The 22,398-nt window shown below is 35.6% G+C and overlaps 2 protein-coding genes and 1 non-coding gene across 3 annotated transcripts; 1 reads left to right on the plus strand and 2 right to left on the minus strand.

Moving 5' to 3' along the window:
- Positions 1-792: 792 nt before the first annotated feature.
- LOC112195374 (oxysterol-binding protein-related protein 3A) lies at positions 793-5,156 on the minus strand. The gene is made up of 10 exons (XM_024335791.2): positions 4,914-5,156; positions 4,384-4,477; positions 3,682-3,798; positions 3,501-3,573; positions 3,263-3,381; positions 2,840-2,961; positions 2,466-2,642; positions 1,812-1,956; positions 1,466-1,644; positions 793-1,234 (listed from the first exon to the last, which is right to left on the minus strand). Exons 1-10 carry the CDS (start codon positions 4,997-4,999, stop codon positions 991-993), a joined length of 1,356 nt encoding a protein of 451 aa, XP_024191559.1. The 5' UTR covers positions 5,000-5,156; the 3' UTR covers positions 793-990.
- Positions 5,157-8,753: 3,597 nt separating this feature from the next.
- Positions 8,754-12,049, plus strand: LOC112193454 (RHOMBOID-like protein 1). Its single transcript, XM_024333601.2, has 6 exons — positions 8,754-9,310; positions 9,405-9,568; positions 9,840-10,003; positions 10,088-10,347; positions 11,100-11,226; positions 11,738-12,049. Exons 1-6 carry the CDS (start codon positions 8,982-8,984, stop codon positions 11,858-11,860), a joined length of 1,167 nt encoding a protein of 388 aa, XP_024189369.1. The 5' UTR covers positions 8,754-8,981; the 3' UTR covers positions 11,861-12,049.
- Positions 12,050-17,669: 5,620 nt separating this feature from the next.
- Positions 17,670-17,821, minus strand: LOC112195620. The gene has a single exon (XR_002934676.1). It is a non-coding gene; the product is annotated as a small nucleolar RNA snoR135 (small nucleolar RNA).
- Positions 17,822-22,398: the final 4,577 nt, after the last annotated feature.

The raw sequence follows: 22,398 nt of genomic DNA on the forward strand, positions 1-22,398 counted from the left end.
AAAAATTTATTTTAGAATTTAAATACCGGCCCGAACTTTAATAACCCTATCAAGGAGCAAACAGTTTGCAATATAGGATTGCTTATGTGCCCACTTTAGAATTCATGTCTAGGAATTATTGGTATTAATTTTTTGTGAATGTTACATTGTAGGGACCTTAAATTGTAATGTAGAGTCCAATGAATGGCATTAATGGTTGCAAAAGCTATAAAAACCCTTGTGAACATATTCTTGTCTTGATAAAGTTACAGACATGTCCCTCTTCTACTTGGGGTTTGTTGGAAAGAAGTTTAGATATGAAAGCTAATTTCTCATCCAATTTTAGCTAGAAAGTGCATATACGATGAGTCGATGACTACTATTCTAATCCCAAAATAAGCACCAACTAAACCAAACCCTACCCACATTACCACATCACAATGGCATGAGGTTCCCTGACCCCATGAGAGAGAGAGAGAGAGAGAGAGAGAGAGAGAGAGAGAGAGAGCAAACATAGTAACAAAGGCAAAGAACGATAAGCTAGGAGGGATATGGGTGGGGGTGATTTAGTTTGTGGTCAGAGAGAAAGTAGATAAGGGAGGACCAAGTGAAAAAAATGTCTGAAAACGTGACTGAAAGCAATGCAGGAGCCAAAATGGTCCACCACAAATTTCCCCATCGGTTACATCAGGCAGCTCCAAACCCATGCTTCTCTGAAAAGGCGCTTTGCCAAGAAATTTGGAAGCAGCTACAGTATCACACGTGCCACCATCACAATAGTCATAACAACAGAGCTATAGGAATTCTCAAGACTAAAACACAAGCCAGACATTCAACTGCTTTAATATATGATCTAGGCAACATACCAATGTCATAGCAAGGCAGAAAAGAAGCCTAGCAGACTTAGAATTCCATCGTGATACCGACTCTAACAGAGAGCCAAGGTGAAAAATAAATAAATAAATCAGCGAAAATATTATACAGACAAACACAATCACATTAATAACACCTTCAGGCAGCCAAATTCTCGTATTGCCAGGGGTTGAACTCTATTGATTTGACGTCAATTGCTTCAACGCTGTCCGAGTCATCTATTGCGGCCCGATGTTCGGTGTATTTGCCATTGTATTGGTACACTTGCAAGTCATCCCAAGTTGTGGGACAGATTTCATCTGTTTTGTCAAACCATCTTGGAGTGAACTCATGACCCTTTTCCTCTCTATTTTTCTTTTCAGCTCTCTGCCTCTCCTCCAGACTGAAAAATAAAGTAGGTAGACAGGTCTAAGGCGTCAGCTTCTTTATCCTGGTTGTCTTGAAAAAGAGTGCTAAATCATAAAGTTAAGCATCTGTGCAGTGGATTCTTGCCAACCATTAACAATGAATTCTGTTTATTTTCTTATTGTAGCATGTGTTGGTTTGTGTTTGTAGTGTTGTGTGTGTGTGTGTGTGTGTGTGTGTGAGAAAGAGAGAGAGAGAGATGGGGGACCTGCTCTTTTCAAAGCCAGCTTTAGGTATGTCACCTTGCTCCAGTGCAAACCTATCAGGACGCAACCGAGAATCTGATGCCAGTAACTTCTTAGGAGCAGTGTCGAAGCTGTTTATTTTATGCGCAAAATATGTGTACTGGAATTTGTCATTTTCTGGAACTTCAGCAACTTTCCAAGACTGAAATGAAACAATAGAAGAAGATTTTATCAGCTTTATAAAAGGAAGGAAGAAAAGAGAAAAGAAAAACACTTTTGTTTCTTAGGTCATCAGAAAAGAGCAGCATGTTTTCCTCAAAAAGATTCTATGAAGTTCGAGGTGTAGCTGGTAAGTAGTAAGAAACCAACCTCTTTCAATTCAGTGCCAGGAAGTGGTTCACCTTCTGCGTCACAGGGTTGATAACTCATTGACTCATTCCACTTTCCAGTCATCAATATCTTGGGTTCCTCGGTCGAATTATAAACATATCCATCAACTTCATAGCGACCAGCTCTGTAAACAATAATACACATGAGAAAAATCTGTACTCAACATAAATCTGACACTAGTTAATAACTTAAGTCCTTGAACCCAAACTATGTCAATGTCCCAAAAGACTTCAGTTAGCTACATAAGGCTTTTCCCAAACTAATTGTGATCCTCAATTATTGGATTTCCTCCCCTGACACTATGTCCTGCTTAAGATCTCAGCGTTACTAAATGTTTCTGATCACTGGATCCCATGCATAAATTATACCCAATCAGATATTGAGATCCACAAGATGCATTTGAATAGCAAGTCCTAAAAGCACATGTTTGCCACATCTTTATGGATAGTTGTTCATATGAGGCAACTCACAAAACAACATCAAGACAATTTTAAGATTTTAAAACTTCTCACTTAGTAGACGTCTAGAAGGTTGTTTTTGACCTGAAACTTTACTTAAATCACCAGATAACCCCCCACAAGATGCTGCTCAATAAGCACTCATTACACTATTTCAAGAAAAAGGTAGTCATACCCAAACCAGCCGCATGGTTGAAAATAGAGCACAACTTTATCCCCTGTGGTCAAATTGGTCAAAACCATATCTCCTGGTGAATCAACCCATGTCCTTCCAAAAATTAAGTTGTTGACTTTTGTTGGCGGGGGTGCCAAATCTAAGACTACACCAGACTTCTTGAGGGTCAAACGTGTCCTGCATTGAAAACAATCAGAAGTTAAGCAAGTTAACTATAAAAAGTATGCTTAATACGCGATTCCAGCATTCATTTGAGGAAGAAGTTTTTAGTTCCAAAATTCATAGTTTACCACTTGAGTTCAAAGGAGTTGACATCATAAAAAGGTATTTGTTCACAAAACTATAACCATAGAGGAAGATCAAATAAGAATTACCTTCCAACTGGATAGATATCAATCGAGTTCCCTAGAAATTTGGTTTTCACCTTTGAAGTTATGTCATATATGAAATGCTCATTTTCTGCATGAGCAGCACTCATAGGAGGGTGATGACTAACCTGAAATGTTTATTTAAAGAATATATAAGTTATTTGTGAGTTAATACAATAAATACTATTCATATTCTTAAACTACCATTTAAAAGCCGATTTAGGGTTTAATGTACCAAACCCTCATAATTTTATTTCAACTATTTTATTTATTTCAAAAAATCCACCCATTTTATTTATTTTAAAAACCTCAGTTTCAAACAATATGAGGTTTTCAAAACAAAAAAAAACAAAAAAAAAATCTTTTCTTTCCATCAGAAAGCACCAAAAATCATAATTGAGAAAGGACAGCTTTGCTCTAAGAACTCACCTGTTCTGCTACAAATGTAATGCCACCATGATTAACCATTTCGTAAGTCTCACCAAGAATGGGGTTGAATGGCTTCCAGGTGCGTTGAAAGGCATAGTAAACAGATATAAAGAAAGATGCTGCAACCATCAACAGTAAGTTAGTCTACAATAGAGTACATGCATGAACCAACATGGGGCGAGAGGAAAGCTAGAAAGAGGTATCAGACACACCAGAGAGAGAGAGAGAGACTACTTACCAGAATATACCAATTGCATGTATGGATCCTCACATTCATCTGCCAGATCTAACAGATGGGAGTATTCCATCAACTGTGACAAAAATGGAAAAGTGTGAGACACATTGGGAACTGGGGAAGTATGGGAGCAGATTGAGCAAAGTATACAAAATTTCTATTACAATCTACGGATAACACAAACCTCTGCCATTTTCTGTAGCATAGTCATTGGCTCAAAAATAAGAACGGGAAGGGTCACCATTGATGTGACGTCAGCACCTACATACTTCTGCATTACCTTCCAGTAACCATCCCGATCCTGAAAAGAATAAGGAGAAGAATACTTTTTTAATGAGTATGCTTGAAAGCACTAGCAAGTATAAAAATGGTGGCAGTTTTTTTCAAAATTAATACCAATAACCATATTACTATCACTGTGGGAAAAGCATCTGTCTATTGTTATAAAATTAAGAAGATGACATCTTACAGGACTTATTTACTTGGCAGCTAGGTGGGACAACTTCTCAAGGCCATAAAGGTGATTGCCAAAGAGAGTGAAGAAAAAATGGCTTTGACACTGAAAAAAGTCCTCAGACATGCTAGGTAGATCTCTCATGTTGGTAAGTCTATATTAGGCCACCCTGGTGGTGATCCACCAATGCTCCAAGGGTCCAGAATAACATAATTAACTTGTGTATTTATATCACCTATCGAATATTGTATTGTTATAAAATAAAATGCTACTCTATATGATAATGCCACTTCGAAGGCCTTCAGACACATCTAACTACGATCACGCTCGAAACACAACCTTTGATAAACCTTATGTTGCAACCTTTACAACTACACTAGACCAAATCCTTCATTTGCAAAACGGTTCTGTCATGGCAGAGAAGTAACATACCTCCTGCTTCCATCTTCCTTTACTGGCTTCTTCATGAACATCATCCGTGCCTCCATCTGGATTGATGACCTCCAGGCCCTCGTACCCCACTAATCTGCACAGCGAAAAATGCCACAACTCATCACACACTAATCTTTGAACCGGAAAACACTTCCACATCATGCATTTTGAATTCAGTCCTATGAATTAAGTCAACATGCTCTCATACAATCCCTAGATCACTGCAAACATTATACGAGTATCACAAGTCAAACAGTCAAGCACGCATCCAATTCGACCTAGAACCAAGATCATCACAAACCAAGCTAATCAACACCGATAAAAACTTCAAAACTAGCAAGCGATCCATTTCCAAGGCAAATAGAACACAGAAATCCAGATCAACCATCACAGCAACAGTTAGCAGTGCTTGAATTGAAGTAAAATTCAACAAAACAAAACAAAAAAAAACAAATCCGGTAGCTAAAAATTGCGGAAGAAACAAAGCAGCTGGAAAGCCTGAAATCAGAGCAAAAGGAGGGATTGGATACCCGTTGACGGATTTGGTGACGGCGCTGAAAGTGGAAGCTATGGAGGCGAAGAAGCCTCCGCCTTGCTTGGGATCCTTGGGCGCCATCTCCGATTACAAACCCTAGGGCCCCCCTTAGTCTGGTCTGAGTCTCTCTCAAGTCTTCCGGGAACAAAATTAAACGAGTGAGCGAAGCAAAAGAGAGAAGAGGAAGCGAGGCCTTTTTATTTTGAGTTTTTTTAGAGAGAGCGATAAAGGTGAGGTGGATATGTTGGGGTTTTTTTTTATTAATTTATAATTGGCGAGTGAGCAACAGCGAGGATTGTTGCTTTGCAAACGAGTCATCGTTGGCGCTACTTATGTTTGAAGTCAGAATATGGGAAAGGAGAATTTTGAAGGGTGGCGGCACGCGGTGCGGGGGGCGCGTGGGGAAAGATCTATAAAGGCGGCTAAAAGGGAGAAAGCAGTGGAAGCATCGAATCAAAGCCGGCGACGGAAGGAACGACGTGTCGTGGACGCGGGTTAACGCGGTGAAGGGAAGAATCGCTGGCTGACCTGGTTGTCCATGATTGTGGGTACGTGGCCATGTGGCACCCACTACGAGCTTCGTTAATTATTGGCTTAGTCAAGAAGAAAGTTCAAAAATCTTGTCGTTATAAAATTAGGTCGAGGGGGAAATTGAAATTCGTTGTGTTTTTGCACATGATATCATCAAAGGGAATAAATCTTCATAATATAAGTATATGAATGAACGGCAGCAAATCATTCAATCACGCTATCTAAGGAAATGATCAAGGAAGAAATTTGTTGTGTTTTCGTACATTATATTATCAAAGAGAACGAATATTTATGGTATAAGTATACAAATACACGGTGGTGAAGTAGTGAAACAACCTTCAAATTCGAGCTTCCGGCCTCCCTTACTCATGTTTAGGTCGAATTCCTCAATAATATCTTGCCACTTGTACAAGTTTAACAAAAGTGAACGTTTTTTGTCTTTTTATGTGCTTTGGGGATAGAATGAATCTTATCACACTGTTTGGTAGCACAGCCACACTTGTGTCCATGCTCGGGTCATTCCGGCCCATTTGCCACTTCCAAATTCAACTATTCAAGACTCAAGATCATTTGTTTTGGTCAAAGTCGAGCCCAGGCCACAAAGAGTAAAAGCCCACTAGCCGAAGGTTATGGAAAATGAAACAGCCTCATATCTTCAAAGCCCAAAATTATATCATTAGATTTTGGTGTTACACAAATTGACCGGATGTAGAAGGAAATTCCTTTTTGATAACTAGCAATTGACAAGACAGGAGTTCAAATCAAGTTTGATTTGTTCAAAGCTCCAGTTTGAATATGAGATTCTTTATCTCGCAATTAACAGCTGAAAACACACAAATGTAGAGAGATATGCTTCCACATTTCCTTTTTTATTTCAATTCTTGTGTTTTGACCTTTTATAGCTCCATTGTCGTACCGGTATCATTTCAATCGTCGTAGGTGTTCGAATGTTCATATGGTTATGAGATTGGTTTGGGCTGTTGTGAGGCTTAATTGTGATCTTTTCTCTTCGAAGTCTCTTTTCATGAAAATTGATCGAGGTTCTTCTAAACACAAACATTGACATCATCCCAAATCTAATATTATTGATAGGAAGGAACTTGGTTGAAATTTGGTGACTAGTGTGCGACACAGTACACACTAACTGCCTTGTTTGTTTTCTTCTCAAACTCAAACCTCAGCTAGCTTCACATTTTAGTTAGACATACATTTGTTCCAATCTTTCTTCCTCATACTAATCTTTTCCAATGGTTGGTGAGCAAACACATATGTAAATATTTAATTAGTAATTTTGTTACTGAATCATTTTGATCTTAGTTAGTTGTACAAGCATCAGGAAGTTTGCAGAATGCTTGAAATAATTCATTTCTACTGTTGGAAAACGAATCACATAATTAGACTATGTTTTTGAAGCATTAAAAGTTTTTTTTTTTTAAGTTTGGAATCCAACCTAGCTGGAACGCTCAACCCTATGTCATGTTCCATTTATTGAATTTAAATTAGACAACAAGGGGGATATAAAACTTGTACCTCGTGCCTCAGAAAATACATGATAATAATCCTCGTAGAGAACATCCGCAATAATAGCAGATATCTCCTCTAACTACACATCATCTATTACAAATATACTAGGAAGGTGAGTAAGACGATATGCTACATCATGTGCTTCCTTATAGAATGTTAGATTTCAATATATTGGAAGGACGACATATAGGACCTGCAATCTATAGACTCAAAGATTTTGCCTATGTTTATGCCCTGGAGTTGGCCCAAGTGATGAGAGGAATGAGAGGGAGTCAATTTTTTTTTTGTTTGAGAATTAGGTTAAAATTAGACTAGATCAGATATTCATTTCTCCTCAAATGTAAGCACAATTTTTACTAAAATGCTTTCAGTGAAGATCAACGGATAGGGAAAAAAAAATCAACGACTGAGGTCATTAAAGTAAATAAATCTGCATCTACTGTTGCATTATTTGAATTAATAATATCTCTTTGAAAAAACACAAATTTCTGTCAATCATATATCATATATCTCATCGGAAACAGTCAAACAACTTGATATGAAGATATTAATACATAAAATCATGCCCTCATTCCTCCATATAAATTGCTTAGTTTACTACTCAATCATACAACTCTTTTGCATTCCAAAAATATAGTATTTTAAGAAAACATTCTAGTCGGCTACATGTTTAAGAGGAGAGCCGTATTAAGTGCCAATTTTATATTTTTCATTAAGCACTAAATTTGATAAAAATTACCAATATAAGAATTTAAGAGCATAGTTAGGATATTTTTTTTAATTTTTTTATAAAAATCACACGGTTACTCAAATGTTTTCTAGTTACAGAGACTAATCCGTGCCGGGAAATCATGTCAGAATGCTTCCTCCCCTTAGCCACCAAGAATATATTGGGATTTAACTCCAATAAGTGTTTGCTGGATTTGAACTCGGATGTGAGGGGTTCCACACCTGGAAACTTTTACCAACTCGACCATCTATAGTGGTTAACATAGTTAGGATACTTGACAAAAGCGCAAAACATTATAGTCGGCTCCATGTTTAAGAGGAGACCCTTATTACGTATTAATATAAAATTTAGGAGTGTAATTAGTTTTTTTTTTTTTTTGATACCCTCTTTTGAGGATTGATCGCAGTATCCTCAAAATCTTTATAGACTAATCTGCTGGGGACCTGTACAGCCAACAAAACACTACAACCCCATCATGGCATAACACTAAACCAACTCAGTGTTCGAACACGTCGGGATTTCACCATCTTGAAAATCTCCATAAGGAAACCCAGCGCATCCACCGAATCACTTGCAATAGTTAGGAGCGTAGTTACTGCTTACACTAGAATAAAACAAATCTATTTAATGAAACTTTATCCGTATAAACAATAAATTTAATGTTAATTTATGAGTTTTGCTGTAAATCATGTCTTTTGAATCAACACGTGATAACGTTTAACTTATTGATTAAATTCTCGTTATGAATATTACGTATCCAAAATAGGACCCCGATCGGACGGTGGAAATTCAAAAAAATAACGAAGGCAACGGCCACCGGCGGCCCAGGAATCCTTCGCCAAAGAAACAAGGGCCCTACTAAAGTTTTCCGTACTTCATGTTCAAAAGAAGAAAAAAGAAGGTTTGTCCATAATTAAAGGCGTTCGTTAAATATCTCGTTAATAATAATTTGAACACACAGAACCTCTCCGCCGTGTGCCAGCTGTTACTTTTTAAACGCCACGTTTCCAAAGTTTTGAACAATCCAATTGAAAAATGCCGTAGCTTAAAGCTAAAGTATTGGGTGGGCGCCATCTCGCTGTCGGCAACACGAAGCAGTTCATTGCAGGCCAACCAAGCCAAGCCAAGCAGCTCAACTACTGATCCCATTGACTAAACTCATCTCACGATTCTCAACCCGCATTTTCTGACCCTGTTGTGTTCCCAAACCTCACGACTTTTCGTCACTTTCTTTCATCACCCAACTCGACTATTCCCAGCTCTGATCCAACATTTTCAATGGCGGCAGATCACTCTCAATCAGGCACCACCCAGTTGCGGCTGAACTCGCGGCGGAGCTACGTGGTCCACCCCGTTGACATTGAGACGCCACCTCTAACTTCCCCGGCTCCCGCCACGCCCGCCGTGTTCCGGGAAATCAAGCATTTCAAGAAATGGGTTGTCTGGTTGATACCTGCTTTTGTTATCATCAATACCATCATGTTTATCATCACTATGTATGTCAACAACTGCCCCAAGAACTCGGTCTCTTGCATTGCCACGTTCTTGGGGAGGTTCTCGTTCCAGCCTTTTAAGGAGAACCCTCTTCTTGGACCATCATCGTCTACGTGAGTGATCTTGGTTTTCTGGTTGGGTTTTTGTTTGATCTCAATTGGGTTTGACCCTTCAGATTGATTGATGGTTGTGGTTATTGGTTTTTAGGTTACAGAAGATGGGTGCTTTAGATGTGAAAAAGGTGGTTGATGATCACCAGGGGTGGCTTCTCATCACTTGCAATTGGCTACATGGTGGAGTTTTCCATTTGTTGGCGAATATGCTGAGTCTTTTGGTTATTGGGTACCGGCTAGAGCAAGAATTTGGTTTTGGTATGTATTTGAAAATCAGCATTGTTTTCAACTTTTTGTTACTACTTGTTTGATGAGTATAAGCGTTTTCATATCATTTAAGGACTTATTCTTGCAAAATGGGTGTATGAGATAAGTTACGTTTCCATTGTGATTGGTCCGAAACATTTTGATGATATGGTATTTTTAATTTGGTTGTCTATGATAGACACTAGGTATTGTCTGTTCATGTCAATTTACAAAATTAGCTCAATCAGGTCTCTTGCTCAATTCTTGTGTGCTTTTGTTGCAGTGCGGATTGGTTTGCTATATGTCATCTCTGGACTTGGTGGGAGTTTGATGTCTTCACTTTTCATCCAGTCAAATATCTCTGTTGGTGCTTCCGGTGCACTTTTTGGATTGCTGGGAGCCATGCTTTCTGAACTTATCACTAACTGGACGATATATGCTAGTAAGGTAAGAGTTCAACTGCCTAGAAAAGGCTCTTCACATTTACAAGAACTTTGGTGACAATATCACTAATTCCGTATTATTGTTCAGTTTGGAGCGCTTTTCACCCTCCTGATCATCATAGCAATCAATTTGGCAGTGGGAATTCTCCCACATGTGGATAACTTTGCTCACATTGGAGGATTCCTTTCGGGTTTCTTTCTGGGGTTCGTATTTCTTATCCGCCCTCAGTTCGGATGGGTTAACCAAAGATATGCTCCTCCAGAGTACAGATCATCTGAAGTTAAATCTAAGTTCAAGACCTATCAGTGCATTTTTTGGATCCTTTCGCTGGTTATTTTAATCGTTGGGTATGCCAATCTGTTTCTATGCTCTTCTAGTACTCTCCATATTTAGGTTGTCATCTCAATTTTCTATGGAAATGTCAAGTTCATCTACTCGTGAAGAAAAATAAAACAATTCTCTTTATAGAAAAACTAAACTAAAATTAAACCTTCTAATTTGAGGATATTATGGACAAGAGTGATTTGCTTGACAGCCAATCTCATAACTGTGACGTATCCCTGTCTTCTGTTAGTTGTTTCGGAGTGGCCAATTAATATCTTTATTACCATCTCCTTTGGAACTTCATTTTCTGCTCACCACCATTTCAGCCCCAAATTTGTTGGTACTTGTTCCGAAAGTTAGTTATAATTTATAAACCTTTTGATCACCAAAATGATGGAAACACTGAAGTGGATGATAACTAATGTTCTAGGTGTTCAATGTAATCATGGGACTTAGTTTCTTCAATAGGAATGTAGACCATAATTAAGCTTGGGTAGTATTGTAGATGCCTACACACAGAATGATAGAAACTTTTTGAAAAATAGTTGTTTCTCCAATATTCATCCAGAAATGAAACATCTACTGCGTGGAGAAGCTTTATTCTTCTGTTAGTACTAAAGAGAAATCCTATTCAAACTTGGAAGAATACATGAGGAAAATATAAACTGCAGTTTGTTAGTCTTGAACCTTCCAAAAAGCTATTGGAACATGGAATTTTGCTATATGTATACTGTCTAAAATGTAAAATCTTAATATTGTTTGGCTCATTTGACAGATTTACTGTTGGCCTGGTTATGCTTCTTCGGGGAGTTGATGCAAATGAACATTGTTCTTGGTGTCATTATTTGTCTTGTGTTCCTACATCAAAATGGAGCTGCAATTCAGAGCCTGCATACTGCTCGGTGAGTAATGCAAACACTTCCCCTTCCCTTCTGTGCACGCTATTAAGGATATGCAGTCATTTTTAAAAACCAGTCCATTTTCCCTAAAATGAGCCCTTTTCTTTGCTGAGTAAAGGGGCTTGATCTACTGAATATACCATCACCTGAATCATCAAATAACTAGGAAAGAAAATAAAGAAACTGATGGATAGGTAATTGTAATCAATACCCCTTGAAGTCATACCCTCGAGGTTGGAAATGACCCTGAAGTTGGTGTAAAATAATGAAAGCTTGGTGTATGCACACTTGTTTAATTGGTTATTACACGTGCTGATTTTGAAATTCCGTGTCAAATGGATTTGGTCATTAGCAAGAGTGAACTGTTTTTGGTGTGTCTTGTTCTGTGTACAAGAATGGTTCGAGTCCATTTACACATGGCATCAATGAGAGTTTGATTAAAAAGATTCCGTCTGATATTGTCTTGTGAGATACTGCATCAATCTGATTCGTGTGTGCCATAACCTTATTGCAGTCAACCCAGACAGGTGACCAGCTCTTTTTAACATGCTCAAGCAATGGAAAGAACGGCACATATACATATCCAAATGCAAGCAGTTCTCAGATCCAGGGGTTATGTTCTCAGCTTTGCAGTTGATTTATGGAGATTACAAGGGCTCAAGTTAATTTGGCATTACTGCCAGATGTATAAATTGATTTTCACATGCAGGTTTTTGTGATACCAGTTACCATACGCTTGTTGTTTCTTTGTATTTATTACCCTGTGATCTTCATTCTTGATCTTTACTATAAAAAGTTGGATATCATTGATTGCTCTGTTTCATACTATCATGTGTAACTTTGAAGTGGTGCGGCTATTAGCCCTACATAGAGTCCAAAGCAAATATGTTAATTTTACGAGCAAAACTTATATTTGAACTTGGAAAATGCTGGAGATTTCAAAAAAAAAAAAAATTGTAAAAATATACCACATAACGTGGCACATGTCACGTTATAATTTTAATCATTTTAATCTTAATAATTTTCTGCATGTCTTCTTATTTTATTTTATTTATTTAAAATAAAAATAAACCATTAAAATAGAAATTTTTATTTTAATATCTTGTTTATTAGAAAACTAGATGGTATTGATGAATGAGAGTTTCTATTGGGACCTCCAAATCTGCTCAATTGACCTCATTCTATTATGAATTATTAAATGACATATATAACCTACTATAAAATGACTATTAAGGACAATAATTATACCAAAAAAATATTATATTTATTTTATATAGACTTTCCAATTCAATAATATTAGATTGTATTCCTTATTATTTTCCTTATCTATTTTCATTTTCCAATTTCACTACATACTCATTAAAGCATTATATATTTAATAAGAATTAAAAATATGATTAAGATCATGTGATATAAAAATGTATGATATATATGTTGAACGCATATTAGTGAGGGAAAACAAAATAAATCCTCTTATGATTTATGATATAATCTAAGTCAATCCATTATATTTGCAAAAAAAAAAAAAAATTAATTAATCATTTGGTACAAAAAAAATACAGAAAAAAATAAACAATAAAAAAACGATTTTTTTTTTTAGAATAAAAACAAATGATTTTTTTTTTTTGCACAGCTAAAGTAGAAAAAAAAAACATAATAGTTCATGGCATTTTCTTATTGATTAGACATTAATTTTTGAGACTCATGTTTGATTAAGAAATGTATATTTAGTTAAGATTTATAGAGTGATTAAATCATTGAAATGACTAAATTTTTTATTTTAAAGATAATAATTTGTTTGCAAATTATATGAGTGAGGTTATTTGAGGAAATTTAGTGAGGTTTAGTGAGTAAATTTAGGGGGATGTATTGTAGTTGGATTTTAGTGGATTTTTTTTAAGTGATAGATTTCAATAGATTTTATGACTTTATTGATTTGTAAAGACTTTTCAATAGATTTGTAAAAAAATTTAGGATTTTATATAAATAGATTCGTATAGACTTTTTCTGATTTGTATAAACTTTTTGCTAGAATTTATGGATTTTGATGGAGTGTTTTTGTTGGCCCAAAACCAAAAGAGTGAAAAAAAACAAAAACAAAAAGAAACAGAAAAGGAAATAGAGATGAGATGGAGAGTGAAAGCAGATAGTGTGTACCCAGCATCGAGCTCCCAAGCAAAACTTCCCAATTCGATTCTAGCAGTGGCCAAATCGAAATCCCTTTTGGTTTGGGATGAGGCAAACGATATCCGTGAAGGTCCTTATCCATTCAAACTATCTCGCATTACTAGATATTATGTAGTGATAAAACCTTTGGTTGTTTTCTTGAAGATCTTTGCTCCTCAATTTTCTAGTATGTGAATTTAACTCAGATGCCAGGTTTTTGATTTGGCAATCTTGGGTGCTATATATATATATATATTCTGTTATCAATAGTTTTCTTCTTGGATCATAATTGTACTACCAATGTGAGAGTTTACAACCGCAGACCTTACTACCACTTGAAGGGGTAAATAACCTTGTCCTAGAAAGTATAGTTTAGGAAGATTTTCTCAAGAATTTTGCAAAGATGTTGTTGCACTATTCCCCTTTTCTTTTTGAATGGGATACTTAGGAATTTATGACTGTTGAACTGACAATTTACTAGTGGAACCATACTGTTTTCCCTAGCAATAGAATGAGGTTGAAACTCTAATCTTGTTTTGTATTACCACTCCCGTAAAAGAAAGGGGTGGACAACGAAAATCACAAGCTGATAGCCCATCCCCTGGTGTTAGACAGTGTACAAAGGCTAGACGATCAAAATTGCATGTCAAGAAGAGCAGTGGAATTGACAAAGCATATGAACAAAATCTTGAAGATGAGCATGTAATTAACGGAATCAATCTCCTAGGATCGGTATTATTTTCACACCAACAAGAATTCTACTGAAGTCAACCTAGGGCTTATGGTACAATTCATAGATGATCAAAATATGGATACATACAATAGCAATATGTACAGGAGCAAAGAAAATGATTGAAACGAGAGAAAGGAGATCCAAGTTTCAAGAAAAAACGAGAGAGAAAAGAAACCCTAGAAAAGAGAGAAGAGGTTTCACGTACCTACGTCGAGCTGCTTTGAAAAAAGAATACTGTGGAAATCTTTGGTGGAGACGTTGGATTTCTTTGGAGCTTTGGTATTTATACCTGAGGCTCTGCAATCCACAAGAGTTCACTACTTTATAAATTCTATAAAATTCGTAGATTTTTTGAATACCTTCAGATTTTTATGGAATTAAAATCTCCCTTTACAAATCCAAATTGAATACCCTAATACTTACAACAACTCTTTAAAAGTCTTATTAAATCATAATTGAATACCCATAGATTTTTCAAGTCCAAAAAAGTCTTTAAAACACCTTAGAAATCTAAATACAATACACCCCCCTTAGTATTTGAAAATTTGATAAGAGGTGTAAAAAGCATAGAGGTCAAGTGAGTAAATTTGGAGATTCTAATAGAAAAACTCTTGATGAATTAATATAGCTTTGAAGGGTTTGGTTATTAGAAAAACATAGCAGAAAATTATAAAGCAACTGCGTGATCGAGTTCTCTTCAATCTCGAAAAAATTTGTTCTCTTTGCCTTCCCAATCTCTCAAGAATGACCAAGGGCTTGAAATAGGGGAGGTTAATGTTTCTATGTATCCTAAGGGCTAAGAGCAATCAAATAGTCAAGGTTTGCTATGATTGTTCGTCTTGTGATAAAACTATATATGCTTCCTCTACGTGGTGCTATTGGATGAACTTACAATAATTTTTCAATGCATGGAAGGTAAGGGCAGAACTCTACCAATTTTTTTTTGTTTTGTTTTTTTTGTTTCTATCATGTTGATTCCTCTGATGTACTACAGTATCAAAAGTGGTAAATTCATAAGTTCAGACTTCAGAGACTACATGGTCTTTTTATGCTTTTCAAACCAAAATAGTTCATAGATGTCAAAACAGAAAATAGGTAAATTCATAAGTTCTGACTTGAGGTATGCCACGTAGGATGCCATATCATTTTTTTTTTAGAGAATAAACAATCTATTAATAACCAAACAGGTTATAAAGTTCCAGACCTTCAACGAAAGGGACTTACATGAGCTAAAAAAGCTCAACCCCAACCCAAATTAACCTATAACCAGACCTCTGTATAACAATACAACCCCGCCACCAACATTAAGATGAACTGTTTCCACCCGTTCAGATACCGCGTCCCAAAACAGCCAGACCACCTGTAAGGGTGATTCACCATCACGCTGATAGCCAGAAAGTACCGACAAAAGACCAGAAGCACCAAACCGACCAAGACACCAAATAATGATAACGACGCTACCTAAAAACACCCAAACCCTCGCTCACAAGAGGAGGGACTTATTCCCAACAAAAAAAACCACCAAACATATCGCCCAAGAACTAGGCCCAGCCCAAAAACCACCACTCCCATCCATGACCAAGCACAACCAGCAGATCCATCGACCACCAGCAAACGCCAAAGCCACCAGGCCATCGTCACGTGTCAAAACAGCATCACGCCTAACCCCTTCGCCGCAGCCCCGCCCTGACACGCCACAAAAACCACCCCAGCACTAAGCTAACAACCCCCACAGATCCAAAAACGAGATAGGACAGGTCCCTTTCGGGATCGGTACCGCCGCATCTAGATCAGGACAGCCACAACCCAACATGCAGGGATGGTGGTGAAAGAGATCATTGTTGAAGCCCCAAGATCCGTCTCTGCACCACCGCCGCAAAACCTCCATGAACCGGGATAGCAAATCGAGATCGATCCGACTACACCCGGAGTCGACAACCCATCCACCAACCCAGAGCCACGCCGCTGCCATGGACCCCCATCACTACGCAGAAACAAAACTCCCTTCCCGGACCATAACGCAGCTGCCGGGAAGCCACCGGCGTATGGCCGGGGGAGAAAACTCTCCTTCTATTTTTTTTTTCTCCCCGCGCGTGGGACTTGTTCCTGTGCCTCTCTTAGGTTGCCATATCATTTGGTATTAGTTTTTTGTATAATTTTTTTATGTATGTAGCATTGTAGCACTACTCTTTGAACTTTTGAAGTACGAAAATCAAAATTGAAATTTCAGGTTTCAACATAATCAACCACGTGGTGTGGTGTGTTGGTAGAACGGCCTAGTCTGGAATCCCCAAATCTAGAGTTCGAATCCCAGCTCCATCCCGTGACTATACATGTAAATAGACCGGATTTTGATCCAGACCCGCTCCAAATCTGTGGCTATTGGACAGGTTTGGATCGAAAATTTTGATTCGTTGATCGGTTAATGATCCAAACCTGTTAACATGTTTATTTAACGGATCAAATACGGATTTAGATCAATCCGATCCGTTAATGAACCGGCCCGTTTTCGTAATAATAAAATATTATTTAAAAAAATATATAAAATATAAAATATGAAGAATTTCTAATACAATTTTTTTGCAAAAATCTAAGGGACAGTCCATCACCCAAGATTCCAATAAACATTAAGAATTTTGATAATGTAATTCTACTTTTGATGTTGTTTTAATATTTTATTAATATCTTATGAGGTATCATGATATAAATTTAATATTACTATTTAAAATTTTAAAATATTTGAAATTATAAACGGGTCGGGTATCCATTAATCCGGCGAATACGGATTTGGATCAAGCTATCAATGATCCGCCGGGTTAACGGAGCGGGTTTGGATCAATTTTTTTTTTAAGTAAACGGGTTTGGATTTAGGTCGATCCGGTCCATATATATACAGGTTTACCCGTGACCAACATATTTGAGGGACCCTTTGGGTTCGTGCGTCTGCGGTGCAGTGGATTAGTTTGGCTTTGCCTGGCTTTCGTCACAATGTCGGTGCAGGTGTCCTAGCGCTGGGATACCACTGCATAGGTGTGTGATAAAAAAAATTTAAAAAAAAAAGGTTTCAACATAATCTATATTGTATATACTTGATTGAGTTGATTCCCTTAAAATTAGTTACCTTTCGAATATTTGGAAAATCATGTAAAAATCTAGAATGAGTGGTTCTATTTAGACCTCTCAATTTACTTCTTAAACCTATCTAAATTTTTGTTAAAATTTAATTCCTATTTTACCCCTCTTTTATAATTTGATAAAAGAAAACTAAATAGAATGAATATCGTTGGCTAGGCACTTAAAAGAGAAATTTTAAATACACCTACCTATTTCCGTAATATACACACTCATTTTTTGAAATTTTCTTTAATACATCTTTACCCTTGTAACTAAGAATAACCTAGGAAGAAGGGGAAAAAAAAACTTAGATCCAGACCACCATGGTTGAGAGGTGCAAAATTTATCATATTTTCAGTCTATCGTTATTCGCTATTTTATAATCAAATGAATAAGTTAGAAAAAAAGGGTAAAAGAAAATGGACAATACGAAAAGGATGAGATCGATGATTGTTGAAACTTTTGATAGGTTAAAATGAAATCAACTAACTGCACACATCTCTCGCAAATCAATATTGCATAGATTTCTCTAGGATCAATGTTCATTGCTTATAGCACTACGCCCATACACATAATCCATGTTATCGTCTTACCAACTTATAATATTCAAATTATAAATACAAATGAATAATCAAAACATAAATTAATAAACTTAGACCAGGGCATAGAGAAGAGAAGAGAAGATTAATGAGAATCATATGCCAGAGTGTCCAAATTAAATATAATTACAATCCAATTGAATCAGGAGACATAACTATACAGTCTATACTACAAGAACTCATTATTCAATCTAATTGTCATGGCTGTGAATAGGGGTGTGCAAAACACGGTACAAACCGGCCAAACCGGTCAAAACCGACCGGTAAATATGGTTTGGTTAAGGTTTTTTAACTTTAAAAATTGAAGGCTAGTTCAATACCGAACCAAACCATTTATGAATTGGGTTGGTTTGGTTTCTCTTTTACTTAAACCGCGGAACCCGAACCAACCGGTATGTTTGAAATATAATAAGAAAAAGTGTTAAATATATATATATATATATATATATATATTCATTTGTCCAGTCGTTGTAAGTAAGTTCTAAATATCTAATTATAAATTTATTCTCAAATGATATACTACCATATCAAATCTAATTCCCAAAGGCCTAGAAGTCTAATAAATAATCGCCACAATTAATTTGATCCTCTCATTTCACATATCTCAATCTCTCATTCTCTAACCTTTAATACTACCCTATTAAGCTAGTATTTATAGCTAAGCCATCAAATCATTTAATCACTTTGAATCTATTCTAGATTTTGATTTTTGAATATTAGTTTAGGATTCGATTATTGTATTTTAAATTTAGATTATGCTTATTTAATATAATTTTATTATTTAGATTGCATTTTACTAGAATTTTTTTCTTTCATAAATAGTATGTTAATATAATATAGGTTAAAACCACCTAACCGACCGAACCAAACCATCTTTAATTGGATTGGATTGGATCGGGTTAAGCTTATTTTTTTTTAATGATCGGTTGTCCAAAATGCTTAAACCGCTCACTTTAGTATAGTGACGGTTTAGAATCAAAACCGAACCAACCCAATCCGTGTGCAGCCCTAGCTGTGAATCTCTAATTTCTCTAGAACCCAAGCCTACATCAAAAAACACTAGCCAACCTTCATCAACTTTGCAACCTCCATCGCCATCAAGCAAACTCATAAAAAAAAGTATTCCTTCATAAGAGGAAATTGAGGAGAAAAGATTGGCAAAAAAATTTGAGAGGTGTGTATTAAGTAAATAGGCATGTGTATATAGAATTACTCCACTTAAAAATAGCTAGTATTTTTAAAGATGCTCTAAGCCCGTTTTAAGAACTTATTAAATGTATGGGAGAGAATTACTACAGCCATAATAGGGAAAAAAAAAACTAAATTTGGGACCTCATATAAGAGTATCTTTAGCAGACTCTCTATTTTGACTACTTAGCTATTTTAGAGAGTATGTTTAGCTTTTATCCATTTTAACAGTTGCACCAGACTCCTAAGTGGCTCTCCATTATAACTTTTAGCTATCTCACTCCTAAATATAGAGAGCGAGATGAGGCTCTCTATAATTTAAAACCATTTTGAGTTATTTTATGTAATTTATAAATACATTTAAACTATTTAATCTTCATTTTAAAAATAATATAAATTCAAAATTATCTAAAATAGAGAGCACTAATACAGACGTATTTCTAAAGTGGCTAGCCAAAATGACTTTTTAGCTACTTTAGCTAAAATTTGACTCAAAAATGACTAGCATTGGTAAAGATGCTCTAAAGCAGTAGCAAAATGGGATTTTCCTCCCAATATATATGAACCTCACTATAAAAAAATAATAATAATAATAATAATAAACTGTTTTTCTAGATGCGTTCTAGGTTTGAGCTTGCTGCAAATAAAGAGAACTTACCAGATATATTTTTAAAATGTTCAAACTAAATTTGGGACGTCATATAAAGCAATAGCAAAGTACCTAAAAAGCTTTTTAGCTAGGCACTTTTAAAGTATGTCCGATAAGTTTTTTTTTTTTTTTTTTGAAATAAAAAATATATTTTTTTTTTTCGCTAGGCACTTTTAAGTATCTTTAGCAGACTCTTCATTTGGTTCCTTAGATATTTTGGAGAGCATATTTAGCCCTTTATCTATTTTAGCAACTGCACCAAACTCCTAAATGGCTCTCTATTATAACTTTTAGCTATCTCTCTCCTAAATATAGAGCCAGATGAGGCTCTCTATAATTTAAAATATTCATTTCAAGTTATTTTATGTAATTTATAAATACATTTAAACTATTTAATCTTCATTAAAAAAATAATATAAATTCAAAACTAGCTAAAATATATAGCAATGGTGCATACATATTTTTAAAGTGGCTAGCTAAAATGATTTTTTAGCCACTTTAGCTAAAATTTAACTAAAAAATGGCTAGCATTGCTCTAAAAAGCTATTTTGGCTAGGCACTTTTATACTATGTCTGATAAGTTCTCTTTATTTTAACAATTTTTGAATTTATATTAATTTTTGAATAATAAGTCAAAGATCTATGTAAGTCTTTTAATTACATTGAATTGGTTCATGTAAATATGCAAGCAATTTTGTTGCTCATAGGTTGGCTAGCCTCCCTTTTGAATTTTCTATTCCGACTTAATGGTTCACTTCAGCTCCAACTATTATTTCGGATGCCCTATTATATGATCTAAATCATATTTAATTAATAAAATTCATTGTTTCTTAGTCAAATTTTTATTTTTATTTTTTAAATGAATAAAAAAGTGTTTTAAATTAGCATAAATTTGAGAGAGTCTCACCTCGCTCTCTATATTTAGGTGCGAGATAGCTAATAGAGAGCCACTTAGGAGTCTGGTATAGTTGGTAAAATTGATAAAAAAAAAAAGGGAAATTTGATTCTACACCCAAATTCACACACACCTTTTAGATTAAACCCATCTATAAGATTGTTTTAATATACACCTAAACCTATTAATTACGTTTAGCTATAAAAAAAACTACTAAATAGGATAAATATTAATACCCATTGTTGTTAAGAAATACTAATTAAAGCTGTCACCATCCCCAAACTTTCTGCAGATGCAAGTTTTGAAACGGTTGGGCAAAGACATCGCCCAGAATTAATCAACTCTTGATTCCAGCAATTGAAATCAATACATGGGTTGGAGATTATGTAATCTCCACATTCAAAAGCCTAATCTAAATCAATACATGGGTTGGAGGTTATGTAATTTCCAAATTCAAAAGCTGGAATTATAGGTGCCTAAGTCATTCTCTGAATAATTTAGGTACAAATTGTGAACTCCCTAAATGATAGGTACCTAAATCATTTGCTTATGTTACCCACACGATGTTTAACACCTGAATGATATACAAAATTATGCAATTTTACCTATGGTTCATTCTACCTAAGTTATTCCCTGATTGATAGGTACAAATTGTGAATTCCTAAATGATAGGTACCTAAATCATTTGCTTATATTAAAACTCACGTGATATTTAACACTTGTACATACAATAGGAAAAATTATACAGTTAGTCCAATGGTTCATCTAGAAATACCAAAATTAGCAAGTGAAAGTTAATGACAAGGGTGTTGGATTATTCTATTTCATTTCCGGTAAATGAGGTGAAATAAATATTTTACTAAAAAGTCAACCGCTATAGTTGAGGAATATTTTACATATTCTATTCAATCATAAAGGTTAAATAGTTAAACTAAAAAAACATGAAAAATCATAATAGACTTAAAACCTATAAGGAAGGTTTAATTATGTGAATGGGTGTAGATTAAAAGAAAATATAGGAATGGGTTTTTCCTAATAGAAGCTTCATTTTTTGGGTTTTTTTTCTAATTTTCCAAAAACATAAACATGTTCTCTAAAATAGTTTAGGGCGAAGATGGAGACTCTATTAGAGATTATCTTAAGCCCAATAGAATAAAAACATAAAATCCTCCGGCTGCTCTGTAATTCTTTTACACTGCACATATAAGATGGGAACATCATTCTTGTTTACTGCTACAGTTGTGGTTGCATTCATGCTGTTTAAAGTAAATTTAGAATAAGTTTTGAAACGAGACTACTTGGCATTCGCCATGAGCAATTGCAGGCTTCTTAGCTAGAGAAGTTGTTAGTAAATTTAATTAAAAAATATTAAATTCATTTAAATGAAAATTCAAAGTGATCGATATGTATATGTTCTTCTATTCAGGCCTTCTTATTTGGCATTTGGACCTCCTTAGATTTTTGTACAATTTGAAACTCCATTTTATCCCTCTGCAATCTGCATGTATTAAAAAAAAAAAAATCCACCATCTCCAATCACACCAGCAGCGACCATGACTTTATGTTGCTGTCCACTCAATAGGGTGCAAAGCCAGATATCAATAAAAAGACTACCTTTTAATCTTTTATTATCCTCAATCGGAATCGACCCCCTTCTCCGATGAAGAGACACAGAACTACAGGGGGGGGGGGGGGGGGGGGTGGTGAGGGAGAATCATGGTCTCATTTTCAAAATCTCAATTTGGGTAAATTAATCGATAATCTATTTAATAGGGGAAGAAACAAAACCATCAGAAAAAATTCTTTAAATTCAAAGAATAATCTGGGTAAC

This window comes from Rosa chinensis, chromosome 3 (genome assembly GCF_002994745.2).
Source record: "Rosa chinensis cultivar Old Blush chromosome 3, RchiOBHm-V2, whole genome shotgun sequence".
NCBI classification, from domain to species: domain Eukaryota; kingdom Viridiplantae; phylum Streptophyta; class Magnoliopsida; order Rosales; family Rosaceae; genus Rosa; species Rosa chinensis.